This window comes from Amblyomma maculatum, chromosome 3 (assembly GCF_055883805.1).
Source record: "Amblyomma maculatum isolate TAMU_Amacu chromosome 3, ASM5588380v1, whole genome shotgun sequence".
Classification (NCBI taxonomy): domain Eukaryota; kingdom Metazoa; phylum Arthropoda; class Arachnida; order Ixodida; family Ixodidae; genus Amblyomma; species Amblyomma maculatum.
Genome location: NC_139346.1, coordinates 22,288,193 through 22,311,028, shown reverse-complemented (window position 1 = coordinate 22,311,028; position 22,836 = coordinate 22,288,193). Strand labels below are relative to the sequence as shown.

Here is a 22,836-nt window from a genome sequence, read left to right as displayed (position 1 = left end):
ACTAAATAACTTATGATTGAACTTTCGTTTTTCAACAGTTGCGGTTTCGGTTTAAGCACCCGAGAATTGGCTTTGATGACGTCACAGCAAACTCTAGGTCACACGCGGCAATAAAACAGAGTGATATAAATATTTGCCGATTCTTCATTTGTGATTCCTGGTCACGCGGCATGTTGGGTTTGGCGTTGTAGTGAACTGAAAAGACAAAAGAACGGTTACATTGTGCTGTTTTTCCATCCCCATGTTCAGTTTGACGTTACAGGCGTCGCTCGGCTTTTGATAACTAACCTATGTACGTGAGAGAAGAAATTCCATGATAACTTTTTCAGCATGCGTAGGGCAATATCGCGTTGTGATCCGTGCACATTAATGCCTTCCGCATCACTGCAAAGGATAAAACCCGGACCCCAAAATTAGGTATCGGTACTGTTTTTAAGGGCTGGATGTCCCGCGGAGGTCTTAAGAAGTTGATTTATGTTTGGGGTGTTGAAATCTGTTTACATGCATGCTATTGAAAAAGGAAAGAGCAGAAGCAAGGAAGAGGAGGAAAACGAGCCGTTACAGGGACACGTAATTAAGCCATTTGCCCATAAGCGAAGGGGAAGGTAGAGTTCCTGATATGGCTTACTTTGTAACCTTGCTTGCTAATGCCGCAGGCAGATTTTTGTGTAATGGGACTCTTAAAGCATTCGTCTTAAAGCCTACTACCAATCATTATTGTTCACTGTGGTCTAACAACGCAGACGGTGCTTATCGCCAACGTGGAACTCTGATACTATTGCGTAAAAAAAGCAAAGAAAGAAAGACAGTACAGAAAGGGGACGCGTTTCTCATCGAACATTGTGCGTTTGATTTATCTTTCAGGGCTCAAAGTCGAATAAAACTGCAGATGATTTCAGATAATATTGCATTATTTAGCTAAAGCGGTGTTACATATGTTTTGCTCTTGTGTCGCCTAGCTTGGTGTTGCTCACTAGAATGATATACACTTTTTCGCGTCAAATATATTTATGCGTTTACTCCTTTGCTACGCGACTACTGGGTCATACTCCGGTAACTGTCGTTGCCTCAACGTCGACACTAGAGTAGCGGGTGCTTTCCATGTGTCAAGATCACAGAACATTGTTCAGGTCAATGCCTAAGGCATGGCAGACCATGACCATGGCTAGCATATAGGCACAGTGCTATTAGTATTCTTGGCTAACATTGGTAACATTGCTATGTTGTTGCTCCACATGCAACCGAAGATTTTGATGAAGACAATAGCTTCGAGAGTAGTGATTTTCGCACTAAGCATTTAATTCTTGTAGATCCAGACTACCTGTGTGTTCTCGTATAGACACTGTACGCATCCTAAGTTTCACTTTGATTGCTCGCTTTTCTTGATCAAGAACGGGCGCGAGCATATAGTGCCCTTGTGGTTCGCGCAGTGTGTGGAAAAATTCACCCTCCCATCTGAAGAAGATGGGAAATCTTGCTCTCAAAAATCCGGGCGTTATGACGGTGGCCCATTTGGCCGATGTTCATTTTCCCAGATAGTAAGGTGCGCAATACAGAGCACTTGTAACAAAGGGCACATGATTAAATGTATGCTTCGCAGTGCAGTGAGCTTGGCACTGCCAGTTCTTTCTCTGTCCAATATTTGGGCACAATCATGTCGGTTTTTTTGGTTTTATTATTTCGAATATGGTGCAAATTTGTTGAGCTCTCCACAATGCGGGACAGATATCCAAGTACTACAGAGGGAGTTATTCATTACCGATGCTTGGAGAGGGTGCACGTGGTCTCGTATGTGAGTGTGTTCGCTACAAATTCTTATTACTGCATAGGCAAATTTCTTTTTTGCTTTAGGTGAGTGCTTGTTTTAGAGTTAGGAAGTGCCTTCAAGAATGCTGTATGTCACACAAAAACCTGTTTTGCCTAACAGAGTTTATGTGAAAGGTTTTTGGCCGGGTTTTAAACTGCTCTTTTGTGCCCTTGGTAAAAAAACAACAAAACTACCTCGTGCGCCGTGGTTTCCACTACATTTTATGACCACTGTTTGCCACAAGACGTTTCGCATTCACCTGCATTTGCTAGAACTGCATTTGATGTCGGCTTACATTAGATTTATTCTTCTGGCTGACTGAAGGCCTTCTCTTTATGCGCAGCTTCACTGAACCGGAGTCCATGGAGACTTGCCGCAGGTGGGTGTTTGCATGGTGGCTACATTGCGCAAATTTCTGACGTTGTTCCTCGTGTGTCAGTGTCGTGGGGGCGGTGGAGGCCGCTCCCCTTCCGGAGGATGTCGTCGCCGCTATCAGAAGCTCATACGACGTCATCATTGGGCACACTTCACCAGAGTTGCGAGTCGCCGTAAGGTCATCGGCCGTAGGCAAGTGTCGATTTCTTTTGCTCCCTGTTCGGGCTGCAGCAGCAGCCGTAGCCCAGACGCCTAGCGCTTCCCATCTGCTGCTGTATTCAATGGCTTCATCGGTTGAGGCGTTGATGTGCGTTTCGCTGTGTTACTATAGTGTAAGTAATATAACTGTTGCCTACTGCCCTGCAGTATAGGGGCAGAGAAGCATGTCAAGCCACAATTTCTGGCTTTGTTCATTAGACCCTCACCATGTATACATAAGAAAATAAATTGAAATTGGATTGACCTCCTGACCTTTAAGGGGTGATGACAGGGTCGTTCGGTGTACTGCCGTTTTATACTGTAAAGGGGCGACGACGACAATGTGCTGTGCTCACGTGAGGAAGGTGGAGAAAGACGAAGTGTGTGTGATTCGAGCTGGCGCCGCTGGTATGAAGTTGTTTGTCTGGTCAGCTACCCCTTTGTAAATATCTGTAAATACATACGTGTATCTACGTTACATCATTGCTGGAGGTACGGGGTAGCCTACAGCAAGCACGGAACTCCACAGCGATCTTCGACCTCTCGGCTCTTTAGCCATGCCCAGCGACGAGGCCGCATGAGGTTGCCCCTCTTGATTCTCCAACATCATCCACTCGCCTTGCCATCGACGTTCTTTACGTAGTTCGCCTCAAGCCGCACCATGCACCTGATCCGTCTTCTACTTAGCACCGGGACGGTGCTTTCGCCGCCGGGAGTTATGTAAAGGGACTACGACGACAAAGTGCTGTGCTCACGTGAGGAAGGTGGAGAACGACGAAGAGTGTTTGTTTCGTGCTGGGCGCCGCTGGCATGAAGTTGCTTGTCTGGTCAGCTACCCCTTCGTAAATATCTGTAAATACATCCGTCTATCAACGTTACATTATTTCTATGAATAATATACAGGTCTGTGATTCTACTCCCAAAGTTTTAGTGCCTAGCGCGAGGCCCATATTAAAAAAAAACGCGCTAGAAATCGGAATCGGGAAGCTCCTCCCGCCGAAAGCGAACGCCATATTGAAATGCTCGTGTGACGTCACAGAGGATACGCCGTGGAGCATCGTGTACAACACAGGCAGCTGCAATATCTAAGTACACGTCGTTACTTTTCTTTTTTTTTTTTTTTTGGGGGGGGGGGGGGGTGTAATTGACACAGTGGGCGTCCCTCACGCAGTCGTGCTTTATGAAGATGTTGCTGCACAAAAGCAATATAGAGTAAGGCATGTCTTTTTCAGCATAAGGCGCGGTCAGTCAGTGGGAGCACGGTTATAGATTCCTTAGCTTATCGACGCACTGATCCTTCGAAATTACACCGGCAACAACCAGCGCGGCCAATGGTCGTGCTGGCCACCGAGTGCCTATCGCAACTTTGCCGGATCGCAAATAAAAAAAAAAAATAGAGGTTACACCACGCGGCACAGAAACCACTTAGCGGCATACCCGGAAGGCGTTGTCTACTCTATGCCTTCGCCTCGCGGTGAGGTATACATCGGCTAAACAGGCCGATGCATCAATGAAGGGCTTATAGAACAAAAAAAATGACATCAGGTATATCCCTCAGTAATCTGCCAGACCACTATCGAAACTGCGACCCAAAAATCTATGCCACCCAACCTTCGAAAAAAAAAGTAGTGCTAAAAACGCACCGGAATAAGCTGGCACGTGAAATAGTGCAAGCCGCCAAGATTTTCAGGTTCAAGGATTATTGGGTACGCACACCCTCCGTTTCACTCTCGGAAAAAGGTATTGCCTTTCTTTCTTAATTTTTTGGATCAACCCCGATTTCTTCGCTTTTCTGTTTCGGCTTTCATACTTTTCTTGAATTCATTTGTTGATATTTTACATTTACATTTTGGTTTATTGCACCTCATGTTCATCCTTTAGCTATGTTATTTGTTGACTTCGTTCTTGTTGTTCATACGCTTTTCCTTAATTTGCTTTGTTTTAGTTATTTAGCGCTCCTTATCTTTTGAGTCTAGCGGCTGTTGGCTTCATTTTTGTTGCTCGTGCGCCTTTTTTTTTTAGTTTTCAGTGCGCTTCAGCTCATGCGTTGAGCTGTGTTAATTGTTAGCTTCACCTCTACTGCCATTTCTTGTTTCCATTGCGCATTTTTTTCTTTTCTGTCATTACGTCTCTGTGTTTATGTTATTTTAGTTATATTTTCCTGGATCAGTTCAAAATTATTTTGTTCATATTACTCCACTGTTCCACGTGCTGCAGGCTTAAAATTCTTACCTTGTTCTGGCTTTGTGACTTCCGGTTCCATCTTTTTGGTTTTTATTTGTCATGTTACGTTTTGTTGCCAGGAGTGTCAAGAATCGCCACTAGTCAGTGCTTTTTTGGTATATGAGCAGTGTGTCAGCGGTTCTTGAATATTGTTAAGTTCAGCGCTGTGTCGTTGTCTTTTTAGTGTTCTTGTCATTGCATGCTAAATGAATGCGAAAGAACAAACACGGAAGAGAAGACAGCACAACACAAGCGCTCACACGCTACTGAATTGTTTATTCGGGAAAAACAGCTTAAGAAGACAAGAGAGGGGGCAAATACAAACAATACTCGATGCCGCATCAGACATCCTAATCAGGCTACGAAAACACGCGCGTGATAAAACGTGAAGAAAAGCAGAGGACACCGGCACAGAGAAAGCACGCGGCAAACTAATTTGTCATCAAGAAACGCAATTTCAGTACCAATGGGGTACTGACACATGTGTCAATTGATTTTGAGATGTAGTTGGCTTCCTTAAGCTCTCGCGTGAATTTTGTAGTGTGTGTGAAGGAACATTGGTATTCTCGAATTTTGGAGTATCATCACGTACGCTTTCTCGATCTTTTCAAATTCCGGCAGTTGACAGCCAGGTTAGAGCGGTCTTGGCAGAATGAATTCTTATGTTCTGGCGCAATAACTTGCATGTCCAAATGTCTGGCGCATGCATTGGTTCCAGAGTCGCACCAGCACTTTTTGATATTTTTTTGAGCCGCGTCGATAGACATATTGAAGCAAACCTCAACGAACTTCACCCTCGTATATTTAGGTATGTAGCTGATTTTCTGGTGTTCACAAAAATCGATAACCTTAACAAACATGCTGCTGATATTTTAAATGCCTTTAAGGAAAATGGTTATTGTCGATTATTTACTTTACAATTGTCAAAACAAAAAGAGCTCCAGTTTTTAGACCTCAACTTGCACTTCTTGTCTGATCATGTCTGCTGGCGCTTCGCTCATAGAAGTTCCAAATTAATTATTTATTTGCTCTTCAGCTCTCAGCGAAAAACTGCGAAACACGGGGTTGCAGTCTTGTGTAAGGTCGGATCTGGCAGAATCATGCATGGATAATGCTCAAAATGCTTTTCAGGAACAGATTGATAGGTTGAAAGCGTCGGGGTTTCCTGGAGCTTCCCTCTCAAGTCTTTTCGAGAGGTTCGCCAGTTCTACCGGATCCCAGACTCGATGCAACAAACGTCACGAAGGAAAACAAAAGGTTGTCATAATTCCGTACGCTCATAAAACGCCCTACTGGCTCAAAAACGTAGGTGGTCGATATTACGTAGATGTAATTTTTTCCGCGCCCGCAAAGCTCTACCACTTGTGCGCGGCTGTTCAAGAACGGGCGGATATGCTGCATCCCGTCCTGTAAGCAAAACATGTGGCGTCAAGCATGTCAACAAATATGTGGAATGCTGCAAAAATGTCGTATGTCAAATTCCGAATTCCTGTGGTCACGCTTGCATTGGCCAAATTGGACGATGCCTAAACATACGCCTCCTCGACCACAAGAATTCATTCAGACAAAACCGCTCTAACCTACGGGATTTTAAAAGATCAGGAAAGCGTACGCGATGTATTCCAAAATTCGAGAATACTACTGCTCTCTTCCCACACCCTACCATATTCACGCGAGAGCTCTACACTCAAAATCAATTGGCACATGTGTCAGCGCCCGCTCTTTCACCCTAACAACCCCTGAAGTTGCATTTCTTGTTTACGAATGAGTTTCGCGCGTGCTTTTTTTGCGCTGGTGTTCTCTGCTTCACGGTTTATCATGCGCGTGTTTTAATTCCCTTATTGAATTCTTGATGCGTCTTCGGGTTTTGTCTGTTTTTCCCCTCTCTTGTGTTGTTAAGCTGTTTTTCCCGAATAAACCATTCAGTTGCGAGCGAGCGCTTGTGTCGTGGTGTCTTCTCTTCCGTGTTTGTTATTTCGCGCTCGTTTAGCATGAATACCTACCAACTCGCTCAACTTCTCACTTTAACGTTCTTTGTTATGCATGTGTTTAAGCTCTGTCAATCATGGGCAACACCAACTAACCCGACAGCTTGTCCTGCGGTCTACGAAGTGTCGGGGAACGATCCAAGGGAGATCATGGCTGAAATTGACATGGGAGCACAATAGGCTAACTCGCTTCCATTTCCGCTTCAGGTGAGGACTCTGAAGACATGTCGTGCGCTGGCCAGATGGACACTTTCCTCGGAGTCAACGGAATAGACGAGGTGAGTCGCACCTCCACCGACTACTTGCTAGGATCACTTAACGGGAGCACACTGCCGACCTCTACGGCCTCAAAATGTGTTCGTAAATGACTCTTGGAAATGGCATCTCGCAAAATATCGTTGCCCGCTAACCACGATGGCCATCCTGGTGCACGCAGTCGTAAAGGTTGTTGCCAGGTTTGACGTTGTTGTAACTTGCAGAGCGGTCTCTCGCTTGTGTTCATCACTAAGTGAACTCTTACGCTTTGTGTCCATTGCACCGCTCAATATAGCCCGCGTGAGCGTCCGAGGTTAACTGAATATGCAGAGCGAGTGACATTGAATATGTTCGGCCAATGAATTATACAGTTCAGCTTTCCCTCAAATCACGGTAAGAACTTTATATTGGCGAGATTATGTCACTTCTGTATCATCCAGGTGGCAGTTTTAAAAAAAGGCATTCATCGTACTTTTTTTCGCGTAAAAACTGTCGCCATAAAAGTCACGAAAGCTGAGTCAATGACTGATGAAAAATGTCTGCTTGAAACAATGCCAGGATGAACGTGTAGCGCCGTCTGTGACTCCTGCATTAGTCGTTTGAATTCCAATGGTGAATCAGAAAATACGAGCTCATGCGAGGTGACTCCTTCCTCTAAGGGATTCCTTATCATTAAAATGAAACTGAGCAAGACATTTGCTGTAGCGATGAAATCTCTCTTAGCTACGAGGGAGGTCAAACAAAAGGCACACATGAGGCCGGTGGGGAACGTGGCCGGCAGCATTTGTCGGCGTTCATGGACCCATAGACCGCAGGAGCGTGTGGGCATGTGTAGAGGATGACATGAGTAATATTGGTTCTGGAATGCTCAGCATTGCTGGCGTGGTTCCGGCAATTTTTATCTTAAGCACATTCGTAGTGAGTGCCGTGAAAACGTTATCGCCTCTTACATTGGATTTTTCAGCACAGGCCACCCGGCCCCGTCCACCCTATTTTCAAACCAGACACTTTTATGTAAGAATGTAACATTTGTTACATAATTTGCTTAGAACATCTGAGAACAAAGTAATGCAAAACGTAATGTTTTACAGAAAGCTTATTTTTAAATTCTTAATGTGACTTTAAAGTCTTCCGTTCGGCGCCTGGTTGTAGGAAGCTTTGGAGATGAGTGCCAGCATCAACCACACCAAGTTTTGGGACTTTTAAAAGGCCATCGCCTTCGGTGCGGTGGTGTAAAATATTTTGCCTGTTTGTAAAATGTTAACATATTAACATATTGTTTTAACCTATCTTGTAGGTAATCAAGACAGTGGCAAAGTGTTGGTCGTCACAGTTCACTCACATCGCATGCGGCTACAAAAGGTGAGAACCACTCCGCAAATAAAAATGCACAGCCAGCACATTTCATGAACGAAGGACACGGTAGCTGAGTACTCTTTTTGGCCTCTACTGTCCCTATGGTGACCAGGACAAATATAGGACAGACGGCGCTTTCTTTTGTTTTGCCACCCTTATGACGCATACCCATTTCGGATCCTAGTCAGCTGCAACGTAGTTTCACATGAGTGTGTTCTCAGTTTATTCACAATTTTTAGTGGCATTTGAACTGGTGTTACATTGGTCGGTGCAAGATTTAACGTAACAGCGATGGCATATTCCGCATTAACTTGAGCAAGCTTGATCGAAATGAAATGGTTTTGTCGCCATAGCAAAAGTTATCACAAAAAATTTACAGGCGCAGTCATTCAGGTTTCGGTTTTGCCAGTGTTGGTCAAAGCAAACGCTTTTGAAAGTGGGATATTAAGTACCCCAGGACCCCACACGGCAACCTCAATGAGAGCTGGACGAAAGGCGGAGCGTTGCCATGAGCGATGACACCTGAAAGTATGCCTTACGCTTGTGTGAGCAGCGTTCTTGTTGACGATCTGGTGTAGCTGTCATCTACATCAAAGCCATTTCGTTCCGTATAGATTCTCTTAGATCTTCTGCACACAAACTAAAATTTAGGAAGAAAGGGATAATTTTGCGCGGTAGCATTTGCATCTGCTCAAAACAATGCAAACCTTACTCTTTGATCTAATGATTTTTCTTGCGTTGTTTTGCTTACCTTTCTGGATTTTGTTCTGCTACGAGTGCAATATGTGTCCTTACTACGATAACGTGTTACTTTAAACCACAGCATGCGTGCCTTGCGTTAATTTTGACCTGCGCAAATATCTTGTTTTATATAACAGATCAAACAAATAGTCATGTCTTTTTTAACTCGCAACCTTAATGAAAAATGGATGACGATCAAAGTGAGGACGAATGTTTGCTTCCATATATGTTAATTTAAACTTACTAACAACGTATGTATCCTCACTTAATACTGACCGCATATCTCCTGTTAAGTTTAGTGTCCGTGCCATTCAGAAATTGTTGAATAGTCTAAACGCCCTTAAAGATTGCGAGCCAGATAACATTTACACAGCGGTTCTGAAGAACTGCTCAAAGGCGCTGGCAGTATACTTTGTACACCAGTGCGAAAATACGTTAACTAAGGAACTGTGCCCACGAACTGGAAGCTGACAGGTGTTGTTTCATTAAATAAAAAGTTACAGAGTGTGCATAAGTCTGCCTAAGAGCGGAAATGGCAGAAGCCACTTTAGAGGACAGTTGTCATTAACTGCATCGTCATTGTCATCGGTACTGTCATCATCACTATGACTACTGTCGTCATTATTAGCTAAATGCATCATCGCTGTCATCGCTATCATAATTATAATTAACTGCATTGTCATTCTCATCGCTACTGGCATCAATACCATCATAGCTAATGCAGCGTCATTGTCGCCACTACTGTGATCATTATCATTAGGAGCATCGTCATGGTCATTGCTAATATCATAATCTCAGTCGCTACTGTCATCGTTGTCATCCTAATCTAAATGCATCGTCGTTGTCATCGTTACATCATTAATATCGTTGCTGTCATCATTATCATGAACTAAAGGCACCATATTGTCAACGCCACTGCAGGGTCCTTTTCGTCATTTTGCTATGAAGCTCAAGCTTTTCTCCACTCCTGCCTTGATTTTTCGTTAACGCAACTCGTTCATTTTCCTACGCGATCCTCAACTAGTTCTGCTAACATTTTGAACCTTGTGTCGTCAATCGATCTCGACATCTGCTCCGACTTAAATCACCTGGATGGGCTTTCTGACCATGCCATTAAAACTGGCAATCTTTCTTGCTTTTTCAACGAAAAGAACATAAGAACAAAACAAATCCGATGCTACAATAAAGGCGACTATGTGTCTATTATTAACAAACTGCATCTTTTTTCCCCGGAGTTCCTGAATGATTTGTTATCTCGCTCTGTTGAAGAAAATTGGACACTGTTCAAAGATACTCTCACTGACCTTATCAATAACTTCATCCCAGTAGTTACAATCAAAGAGAATAAATGTGCACCTTGGTTCAACCAACAGCTTCGTCGACTAAGTAATAAAAAGAAGCGCCTTTACAGGCAAGCAGATAAGAACCATCTTTCGAGTGCGTGGAAAAATACAAGGAATGCGATAAGCTTTACCAAACGTCTTTCAAGTCAACCAGGCGCCACTTTTTTATTAAGGACTTATCATCTATGTTAGCAAATAACCCTCGCCGTTTCTGGAAAGTGATAAACCCAAATAGCAATCCCGATATAATTCTTACTGATAATGATGGGATTCCAGTTCCTGAAGCCCACTGTGTTCAGCTATTTAACGACGCTTTCTCTTCCGTTTTCACTAATGAAGACACCTCGTCAGCGCCCAGCTTAAATAATTTTCCTAACATATCAATGTCCGAAATATTAATAAAACTGGTATATAATGCCTACTTAATAATCTTAAGATTTCTACCAGTTCTGACCAACATGGCTTGAATCATAAAATACTTAAAAGCACATCGCACTCCATTTGTTTAATAATAACTGCCCTGTTCTCTCAATCATTATCATCTGGTCTCATACCTCATGACTGACGTGTTGCCAAAGTAACACCGATCTTCAAAACCGGTGATCGTTCTTCTCCGCTTAACTATCGCCCTATCTCACTAACGAATACTTTCTGCAAACTTCTTGAACACGTCATTCACAGCCAATTTTTAAGTACCTGGAAAACAATAACATAATTTTCAAATACCAGCACGGTTTTCGCAAGGGCTTCTCTTGTGACACACAACTCGTCGGATTCGTTCATGATTTGCATTCATCCATTGATGCTGGTGTTCAAATTATTGCCGTTTTTCTCGATTCTTCAAAAGCTTTCGACCGTTGTCCTCATCATAGGCTATACTCAAACTGAGTTGAATATTCACCCTACTGTTGTTACTTGGATTGCGGACTTCCTCAGCGCTAGACTTCTGTTCACCTCCATTAATAACTACAACTACACTCACTCTAAAGTCACATCTGGGTACCACAGGGGAGCGTCCTTGGCCCACTCCTTTTTTTAATATATATTAATGATCTACCCAACTCTGTGTCTTCTCGAAATAGGGTCTTTGCCAATGACTTGCGTAATATACCGAAATATTTCTTCTATCACTGACTAAAAATGTTTGCAAACTGACCTTGATGCAGACCGCATAGTACAGAGCTTGGCTTATGCCACTTAATACTTCCAAAACTAAGCTTTTGTCTTTCACTCGCAGCGCTCGCATTCCCACAACTTATTTTCTAAACAACTCTGTAGAAATTGCTACTACCTTCAAGTGCCTTGGAGTTCATCTGCAATCTGACTTAACATGGCACAACCACATTAATATAACTTTAGCATCCACGAACCGCTCACTCAGCCTTCTAAAGCACAACCTCTGCCAGGCTCCCCCCCCCCCCTCCCCCCCCCCCCACCTGAAGAAACTAAAGAAACTAGCGTTCCTCACGCTCATTCGTCCGAAGATTGAATATGCATCTGCCATCTTGGATCCTGAACAAGCCTATCTCATAGCTAACACTGAGTCCTTGCAGAACCGTGCTGCGCGTTTTATTTATTCTGCTACTCACATACGACCAGTGTCACTGCCCTAAAAAATCGCGCCGAATTAGAAGACTTGTCTTTCCGCCGCAAACTATCACGGCTAGCACTTTTCCATAAACTGTATCACCATACATAGCTCCACTACGATTTATTCCTATCACCATCAGCCTTCTTTCCACGGCTCGATCATCCGCACAAAGTTAAGCGCATCGCGTGTCGTTCATCCGTATTTTCGAAGTCATTCATACCACGTACTATCATAGAGTGGAACGATCTACCAGCACACATAGCCATTGAATTCAACGCCTCCACATTTCACGATCTCATCCGCACCGACGTTGGCATTTGAAATGTACTTGTTTTGGCAATACGCACACGCAGTAGTACGTTCATTTCTGTTACGCCTTATTGTTTTCTTAACCCTATCCTTTGTATTCTATTGCTTTCTATAGGCTGTTTCTTTATCCTCTGCTGCTTAATTATTTTCCCATGTTTTATTTAGCTTGTCTATTGTTCATTTGCTCTTTAATAACGTTCCTGTTACATGTTTTTAACACGGACCCCCCCCCCCCCCCCCCTCCCTATGTAATACCCTAGAATGAGGGCTTTTAGGGGTATGTTGAATAACAAAATAAATTATCAGTGCCTGCATTGCCAGTGTCATAGTTACCATTATCCTCACCCAAGAGAAGAAGTACTATCTAGTTCTTACCAACCCGGAGTGGATTAATGGTCTTCACGCTCGGTATGGGATCGGAAGGATTCCTGTTGTATTGAATCGAACCACTATTCCTCCGATCTCTAGCCGAGCGCGCAATAAAGAAAAAAAGTGTTTCGATTCCCGCACGATAGTTTTTTCCCATTAGTGGCAGTGTATTCGATGTTTTCCGATCACACTTTCTGTACACGGCGCGTGAGCCAAGAATGTCGTTCACCTTAAACCGGATATACTACAGGAACATTAAGGGCTGATCTCGCTAAGTAATCAGTCATCTAATTTGAATGAACACCTGCATGATCAGGGACCGAGACAAAACGGCCTTCTTTCAAAGTGCACGCAACACAAAAATGCAGGAATCGACTTGAAAAATAATTTTTTTTTTAGGTTTGAAGAGAGATAAATACGGACAATCAACAAGAATGATTACTTGTGATACATGGCCTGGAATTTGGTGCACAGCCAATCCAAAAGCTAAACATTCTGAAAATAATATAGGAATATAATTGATATGGCAAGATGGGCGTGTTGATGCATGGCTCTCAGAAAAGCAGGTCAAAAATATACGTAGACAAGGACGAGACGACAAGGATGGGCGCGGAACTTACAACATTTTTATTTTGGAAGGATTCACGGCTATGTACGTTCTGTAAACCCGTGGCTATCATTCACGCATGCGCAAGTAGTTCAGCTCTTTTAGGGAAAGGGTGATAGAGGCGGTGCTGACACAACCCTCTCCCAGACTGCATATCTGTTCAGATTCTGGGATTTCTCGATCTTGCGATGCGAGATGCGTTTTTTGCTCTTTATAGTTGTAAAAATGTTGTCAAGTGCAGGTGAACACGACTTTCACGTTGTAACGCTATGATACCTTTTTCAGATTGTGCAATAGTGTATGAATGTAAGGTGTCACTGCTACCTCCTGCCTACGCTGTGCGTGGGTATCGCACGTTTCGGGTATCGCGCGCGGGTATCGCACGCCTCTTCATCCTTTGCTTCTGTCTTCTTTTTTTTGCGGTACACAATTTTAGCACTAGCTAACTTAACCTTCTTTAGAAAACCCGCCTCTTTCAACCGTGACACCTGCAAGCGAACATTTGCTTCAATGAGTGACGGTATGGCTTGACAAGGGCCTTGAGCGTACAGAAGAAAATGGCATTAGATGCTTGTAGGCTCCTGACTCACACAATCAACTCAAGTGACTTCGCCTGAAGGCGATTATGAAATTATAAAAATCATGATGCCGTATGCTTAAATAATTGCGGGACCTGGATTGCAAACAGCTAGTGCCTGAGTCAAATGCCTGAGTAACCGGCAATTCACTGATAATATTGGCTTTTTAGGTTACTCAGGGGGTGATTTGCAAAGAATGAATTATAATCTGAAAGCAAAAGCAGGAAGGTAGGCCTTAAAAATAATGTGCAGAACATTAAGCTAATGCTTAGCAACCTCGGAGAGGAACATAAGTGAACGATACGTGCCGAAGTGCTGGAATAGATAAGAGAATTGATCTATTTAGGACAAGCAGTGGCCATGAATTCGGAACATGAAAGGTAAATAACTAGAAGAATCAGATTGGGATGGAACCGATTTGGCAAGTACTCGCAGATCATGAATGGCAGCTTGGAAGGATCTCTCAACAGAAAAGTATATAACAGTTGTATCTTACCGGTATTCACATATGTGGCAGCAACAAGGAGGCTAACGAAAAGGGCTCTATACTTACATTGAGGACAACGAATAGGTTACAGTACGGAAAATAAGTGTACCGTTGACACATAGAAGCAGTGGATCAGATAAATAATTCCAGTTAATGATGCCCTAGTGCAAAACAGGAAGGAGAAATAGGCATGTGTAGGGAATGTAATGTGATGGTGAGGTAGCCGATGATTGCTAAGGGTGACAAACGGAATCTCAATGGATGGAAAGCGCAGCAGGTTTATATGAACGGATGACATTGTTTACGAGGGTCAAGTGGATGCCGCCTTAGCACAGGATCGGGTCAATTAGATGGGCGTAATCAACTTGATGGTGATGACGATGGCATGGTGCGTACAGGCTGGGTCAGTATCAAGACGGCAGCAACAGACCTGTAATCGTCAGGTTTTCCCACTTCAAAGATAAGGAGTCAGTTCTTGGGGTTGCCAAAAACTGCAAGGGATCTGGCGTTAGCATATCCGAAGATTTCTGCCCTCGAACTCGCTCCGCCCGAAAACGCCTTCTACAATTTGCAAAATCCGAAAATGCTACCTACAAACTCCGGTACGATGTCCTAAAAATGGGAGACAAAGCTTATTTTATAAGTGTGATCATAAAAGCCAGAAAGTGTTAGAACGTTTATCCTAGCAAACCGCATTAGCTCAACCTCAGAAATGTGGCCACATCTCTTTTCTTTTTACTAACGTCCGAAGCCTCCTGTCGAAGAGTGATGCACTAAACAGCCTTATCAGCACATCCCACGAAAACTTAATAGTACTAACGGAAACCTGGTTTAACGCATCTATTAACGACTCCGATGTTGAATCCTGCTTTCCAGATTTCGACATTTGTAGATGCGACCGCTTCGACCGGAGAGGCGGCGGCGTCCATAAAGGTGCTAATCCCACACTGCTGTGCACTCGTGTCCGAATAAATTCTCCGCTGGAAATTCTTTTCATTAAATGCAATGCCGCGCATCCGCATTTAACCATCGCTGTTTGCTACCGCCCCCCAGACACAACTAATACTTTTGTTTCAGAGTTTCACGACGCCCTGCATGCTGTAACGTCCCAATTTCCAAACGCGCCCATCCTCATGTTTGGTGACTTCAATTTTCCGTCAGTTATTTGGTCCGATCTCGCAGCTACAACCTCGAAGCAAACCATTGAAAGTCATTTCGTTCACACGTGTTTAACGTTTGGATTATCACGAATGGTGAATTCATCAACTAGAAGCACCGCGTGCGTTTCTAACATACTTGATCTCATATTAACAACGCATCCCGATAATCTCTCTTCCCTCAGTTATCTTGACGCCGTTAGCGACCACATGGTAATCCTCGGAACATTTAACTGCACGCGCAAACGTCTGAACGCTAGAACTAGAAAAATATCATTATACGACAAAGGTGATTACATATCTATCAACACTGAGCTCGAAGAATTCTGCGACATATTCCTTTCTGAGTATAAAGAACGTTCAGTTGATGTAAACTGGTCAATGTTTATAACTAAAATGCAGTACCTAATCAAAAAGTACATACCTGTCAAGATTATTCGCGACCGTCCTTTATCACCATGGTTTACATCATCTCTTAAACGATTAAAAAACAAAACAAAACGACACTTCAGAGCGGCAAAATCTACTAACACCCCACGTGCATGGCAGAAGTATCATTCTACATTAAAACTTTTTCGCTCGCTCCTAGTAAAGTCTAAACGATATTCTTTTCATCGACGCTACCTTTATTAAACAGCAACAACCCTAAACAGTTCTGGAGGATTACTAACCCAAAACGTTCGAATACACGCGTCTTCTTAACTAACGAGTCAGGCATTCATTTACCTGATGGCGACATTGCTGAGGCCCTCAATCGTACATTCAGTGCGGTTTTCACTCGAGAGACTAACGCAAACCTCCCTCCCTTTCCCATTTTAACTCATCCGAACATGACGGACATCACATTTACACCTCATGGCATAGCAAAAATTATCGACTCTTTGTAGCTCACATCATCGGCAGGAGTTGACGTCATCAACCCAAAGGTTTTGAAGAACACCAAGCATATAACTAGCATAATCCTAACACACATTTTTCAGCAGTCTTTATCATCTGGCACAGTCCTTCAAAACTGGAAAGTGGGCAAGATCGTTCCAGTTTCTAAGAAGGGCTCAGGTAACACTTTTCGCCCCATTTCTCTCACAAGCGCATGTTTCTAAAATCATGGAACACGTTATTTACGCACATGTAATCAACTTCCTAACATCCATCAAATTTTTCCATCCCAATCAGCACGATTTTCAGAAAGGCCTTTCTTGTGACACGCAACTTGCATTGTTTTTAAACGACATTAGGGCCAACTTAGACCTTAATATTCCTGCTGATGCACTCTTCTTAGATTTCGAAAAAGTGTTTGATAAGGTTCCCCACAAGCGACTATTATTAAAACTGTCAAGAATTAACTTAAATGCATCTGTATTTAATTGGATCGAAGATTTTCTTACTAACCGCTCCCAGTTTGTTCTCGCTAACGATTACGCTTCCAGCCTCACCCCTGTGCTCTCCGGTGTACCCCAAGGTACCGTACTTGGTCCTCTTCTTTTCCTTATTTATATTAATGACCTACCCAGCTCCATCTATTCTAATATCCCTACTGATAATTTGGCTCTTCAGGCCGATCTGGCAAAAGTCGAGGAATGATGTCGAAATTGGTTAAATACCCTAAATGTTAGCAAAACGGCCCTAATTACCTTCCACAGACGACAACACTATTCTTCGTACAACTACTTACTGAACGGAGCTACTATCTCCTCGGTATCTTTTTTGAAATATTTAGGTGTCACAATTTCCAGTGACCTTACATGGCATTCTCACGTTACATCCGTTACTAACGATGCTAACCGCACACTTGGCTTTCTTCGGTGTAACCTAGCTCAGGCACCTTCTTTTGTTAAACATCTAGCTTATGTACCTCTTGTAAGGCCCAAATTGGAGTACGCACGCGCATTGATGGACCCGCATCTTCAAACCTTCATTTTTTTTTTTGCGAAGTTTATTGCCTCAGGGCAGTAAACCTTGATATCTACAATTGAATTAAAACAAAACCGTGCAGCTAGATTTATCTTCTCTGACTATTCTCGTAATACTAGCGCCACTAATCTAAAAGTTAATGCCGGTCTCCCAAGCTTGCAAGCACTCCGTAAAATATCTAGACTATGTATATTTTCACAAATTTTTTCATGCCTTATCATCTAGCACAGCAGTGATTATGCCGATTCATCGAACATCCAGTCGCATCAGCCACGCCTTGGCTGTTTATCCGCCATATGCCCGAACGACAACGCACCTCAACTCATTTTTTGTAAGGACAGCCATCGACTGGAACGATCTTCCCGCTGACATCGTCGCTCACTCTAACCCAAGCCATTTCAGAACCACCATTGAAAACCATTTTTTTGTTAATCTCGACAATACTGTCAAGCCTACCCCTCATGTAAAACCCCGTACTCCTGAGGTCTTTGAGGTATTGGAAATATATAAATAAAAACAAATAACCTAAAATGATGACAGGAAACTAGGCACAAGAAAAAATCGACAGCAAGCTGCAGAAAGCGCCCTCTCAGAAAGCCGAAGCGACGTTTTAATATATTTTCTAAGCCTTGTCAGCTTGTGTCAAGTGCAGTCCTCTTTCATTAATGAAATATTTTGTGCGAGATTCTGAAGATTCGAAGCCCTTTAGGAATACCACAGCGTCGCGGCTTGCGGACTGAGGCTTATTTGCTTTGAATTTGGTTTTCTTTGGCACTGTGGACAGCTGCAATGCCGTGCAGTACAGCGTTGGTACCAGATAGCCTGCGAATGAGATTGGTGGTTTTATGGGTGTCACTCTTCGCAAAGGGCGATCTATGATTAGGTTTAGTTTTGTTTGTGGGTTTAACATTCCAAAGTGACTAAAGCTATAAAGTTGTCGTAGTGGAAGGCTGCGGAGCTTTCGAGCACCTGGGGTTCTTTAACTTGCTCTGACGTCGCACAGCACACGGGAACCTTGCTTTTCGGCTGCATCGAAAAGTGGCCGCCGAGGACGGTGTTGGATCCCGCATCCTTGGGCACGGTAGACGACTGCCATACCAATGTGCCACCCTGGCGGGGATGAGCAATCTAAGAGGTAGTGTATAGGAAGCAGAAATATTAAGGGAACAGGGTAGGCAAAATTTCTGAAAAAAATCGATTTTTTGTTTTTGTGTAATTTAAAATCTCTATTCTTTGCTTAACATAGCCCAGTCTTTCATTTGCGCGCACGCAAAATATTTACCTCAAAATCAACATTTTTCGAAACCTAGGCAGCATCTAGCCACACCCCCTTTGACACCTGCTCGGGATCTATGCTTTCCTAAGCTGAAAAAAAAAATAAAAATTTTTCAGCGCCAATTTTTTGTCACGTTTAGCGGAATGGCAGTCACTCATCTCGCAACAGTGAAAACCTAGCTAGCATACTTTACTTAGCCAAACGAATCCTAAGACGCAGCTGGATTACTCGCAACGCGCGGCATTTTGCTCGTGTTTCGGCGTGTTTTCGCGGACATACGAGTTTGTTTATACCTTTGTGCTGGTTATTTAACGGTAATGTAATGACAAAGCCAAAGAAGTGCTTTAAAAAACGTCTCTTCTACGGAAACCGGCATAAGTCGATCTCCAACGACGCCAATTCTCCGCAACACAACCCAGGAGTGGGCGCCGCGGCCACCACGTCTGCGTCTGCACCACGTGCGCGTCTGCGTCTGGGCGTCTGCAAGCGGTCCTTGAAACAGTGAAGCCGGTGTTTCAGCAGCTCTCAAAGCCTGAGCTTCTCCGGAAATGTCTCCATGGAAAAACACAGAACGCGAATGAGGCGTTCAACAACGTTGTATGGGAGCGTGCTCCGAAAAATGTCTTTCTTGGTCTCAAGATGCTCAAAATAGCGACAATGGATGCTGTGCTAACTTTCAATGATGGCAGCATTGCTCGAGCCGAGATTCTGAGGTCATTCAGAGTTTCTCCAGGACGGTTTACAGTCCAATGGTTGCGCGAAGCTGACCGGCGGCGCCTGTACTTTACAGAGAGGGCTACACGACTGGTCACTAAGGAGGCCCGGAAAACAAGGCAGCTAGCGCAGAACAGAAGTGTTGATGATGGAGGGGACTGCCAGGCTGGTGGCTATTGAAAAAATGCGTGAGAATTTGTTTCTATAGTCCTATATTGCAATAAAGCTCTTTCTTCCACTTCAAAGCCAATTATCTCAAAACACCAAATTTTGCTGCATTTGACCCTTTTTTTAAGAAACTACAGGCGCAAGGGAGATAAAATTTTCCAGACATTGAGCAAACATTACAGATAGCCTACTGAACTAGGATTATAAGTATTATTGCAGACGATTTTTATTTACAGGCTATTTACTGCAGATTATGGCTCTAAAATTTGGTGGGTCCAGTAAAAAAATGATAATAAAAAACTAACCTTTAAAAAGAAATTATCCTAGTTCAGTAACACTACCTAACATTGCTGATTACAATGCCACCATTGCTAATGTTCTAACCCCAGCAGATCATGAGAAAAAGGGTCACGAACATAGCCTAAAATGCATGGCAAGAATAGGACCTACCCTGTTCCCTTAAGTGGACCAGTTAGATTCATGATGCCACACAGCACAAAAACCAGCAATGCTTTTGCAATGCATGAAAGTCAATGTTTTGCGACTTCTTTCTATTGTACTTAATGAGCCCCTAATTAGGAGTCATAGGTAGCTGTGCAGAGACATAGGACTAAGTATTCGGGCTAAGCTGTAGCGGTACGTGAAAGGGCTAAATCCTCAAGATCTAGGTATTAGTGCTGCTCAGGTGGGCTGTTTAGTAATGCTAAGGAGGGGGGAGGGGGGGTCCTAATTTAAACTAAGTGGCGCTGCGTTATAACTGGCTGCATTCAATTATACGGTTTAAAGCAGTCGCATAAGGCCTCTCAGCTATTGTACTGCAAAAATGCTCCTCAGTGCTGTAGAGAGGGATATTTGCGCCTATGATTCACATATCGGCTGTGCAGAGGACGAAACGTTCGTTAGGAAGCCTGCGCTGCCTAGTGTTTGACGTGCCCAAGCGAAACCAAGAACACGGCTGCGCAATGGAAGTGCATTAGGTGCGTCCCTTAGAGTCGCCCTAAACAGGCAGTTGCGCCTAGTTCACATAGCCACAGACGCAGCGCCACTGCTCCGCAAAACCTACGGGTGAAGAACTGCGCTTTCATCTAAGCGTGGGTAAAGTGCGTGGGTGTTCGATAATTTCGTGGCTTAAGACATGCTTCAGAAAATGTGAAGGATGATGCCACGTTTGAGATCGACCGCAGTACGTCGCTGCGCTGCTTCGACAGGCAAATGCCTTTATCCAGAAAAATAACCGTGCTGCAGTATGAGTCACTGGTAAGCGCTTCATCCTGCGTTCGGCGATTCGAACACCAGCATTTTAAACGCACGAAACCGTCTAACACTTGATTTAATTTATTGTTTACAATAACCTGAAATAGGGACATGGTTCCGGGCTGATTATAAACGCCGTGTACCTTGAGGCAGACTTACAATTCTGGACGGTGCGCATTTCGGCACCATTACTGAATTTCAGAGAACGTATTTGCTTTAAGAATTCTTCTAGCGGGTAACAAATAAAAAAAAAGCAGTGTACAGCAGGTTTCTCACTCATACACAAAAAATCACGCGATACCTTTAGTTCAAGGAGGAACCATGATAGCCAAGGTTTCCTTTTCATGCGAAAGTTGGACGAATGTTTTAAACGTAAATGCTTTTCCTCGGGAGAAATTTATGTGCACGTACGACGTGAACATGCTTGCATGTCAGAAATATTTCTATGGTTGATTCAAACCTGCGCTTAGGCTTTGATTGTCTGTGTATAACTAAACAACAGAGCTTGGGTGCAAAAATTACTCTTGAAAGCTACTACTTTCATTACTTTTATCTGTACTTTTCTAGGTTTAAAAAGATTTCTATATGGTGCACAGCCGAAACAATTCGACCGCTCTAGAGAAGCCTGCTCACGTCGATACAATTCTTTACTCTCTCAGGTTTGTGCAGTAAAATTTGTCAGCAGCGCTGGTTTCAACTTTTCGAGACATATTTCAGAGATTCATGATGCACATTAGCGCTTCCCTTTCATAAATCGGCTTTGGCCAATGCATCAAATGGAGAATCGCTAAGTACAAATATCCTCCATATAGCCTGTTGCTTCATCTGACCTCCAAGTAGTTATTGATCTTGCTCATAAAGGTGTATGTAAGGTGCACATGTTAACTGCTTTCTTTTGTGGACATCTCAGGCGTCTGTTACAAATATTTCAGTTCTCTAGAGGCGTCGCATTCAGCTAGAATTCTTCGACGCGTGCCGCCATCGTAGCTGCCAAACTGTTGCTTCTACTCTCATGTCTACTGGATTTCACATGTCTTTGTTTGGCTTCGGGGTTTAACGTCCTAAAGCGACACGGGTATGAGAAACTCCATAGTGGAGAGCTGAAGAAATTTCGACTACCTGGGTTTCTTTAACGCGCACTGAGATCTTACAGGACACGCACGCCTAGCTTTTCACCTCCACCGAAAAGCGGTCTCTGAGGCCAGAATTTCATCCCACATCCTTAGGCGCAGTAGTCGAGCGCCCTAACCAATACCGACTATGATACCGAGCATGATTAACCAACTAGCCCAGTACAATGTTTTATTGATCTTTAATCAGACAAATTTGCATATCGACCAAATCCGGAGAATTTGCCGCATGGTAAGCGAACATTCTAAAAATGTTTGCGCAAAGCGCCTGTTTCGCAAAACTATGCAAATCTTGCGCAAGCATTTGCCACGAACAATGCTAGATTTGCGGTCAGAACCATTTTACAATCTCATTCTGCGCTTGGGTCTTGAACCGTTTCTTGTGGCACACGGTAGGTTAAGTGGCGCTGCTTCGCACAGGAGTTTATTCCATTTAAGCTGCTTTATAGTCCGTTGTCCGTGCCGCGCACTTCTACCGATAAGTGAGCCCCTCGTGCCCCACGAACTCCTCTACGCAGGCGCTACGGGCAACCACTCCACTCGCCCATGGCCGTGGTGGTGCAGGCCATGGCGCCGGCGGATGTAGCGGGCGTCCTTTTCACCTGCGATAGCCGCACGGGCGATTCTAGGCGAATCCTCATCACGGCAAACCACGGGCTAGGAGACGTACGTACTGTACCTCTTCTCTGTCTGTTTTTACACAAGCCACATTTGCTGGTGAACGCTGGTGTCGTTTTTTTTTTCTTTTGCTGTCGTGACATTACACTCAGCATTGCGCTCTCATGTGAAATGGTTTTTCTTCAGTTCCTCAGTAAAAGAAAATTTGCGTCGGTGGGTTTAAGAAGAAGGGTGTCTCTCAAAGAGTATCGGTAGGACAGTTAATATGAAATCATCACGTGCCTAAAGTGTCCAGTGACATATGGAGCTTTTTTGGGCACCTAAAATTGACTAGCGCGGGCTAAAACTTTACAGCATGGGCGGTTATACATTCCGCATCTA

The 22,836-nt window shown here is 43.7% G+C and overlaps 1 protein-coding gene across 1 annotated transcript in view; it reads left to right on the top strand.

Moving 5' to 3' along the window:
• LOC146194329 (uncharacterized) overlaps window positions 1-22,836 on the top strand; it is a 327,933-nt gene that overhangs the window by 166,364 nt on the left and 138,733 nt on the right. Inside the window, exons 14-18 of the mRNA XM_084597350.1 lie at window positions 2,151-2,186; window positions 2,247-2,374; window positions 6,799-6,869; window positions 8,144-8,208; window positions 22,356-22,503. Of these exons, the coding sequence (XP_084453476.1) occupies window positions 2,151-2,186; window positions 2,247-2,374; window positions 6,799-6,869; window positions 8,144-8,208; window positions 22,356-22,503 (448 nt within the window). The remainder of the gene's footprint in view (window positions 1-2,150; window positions 2,187-2,246; window positions 2,375-6,798; window positions 6,870-8,143; window positions 8,209-22,355; window positions 22,504-22,836) is intronic.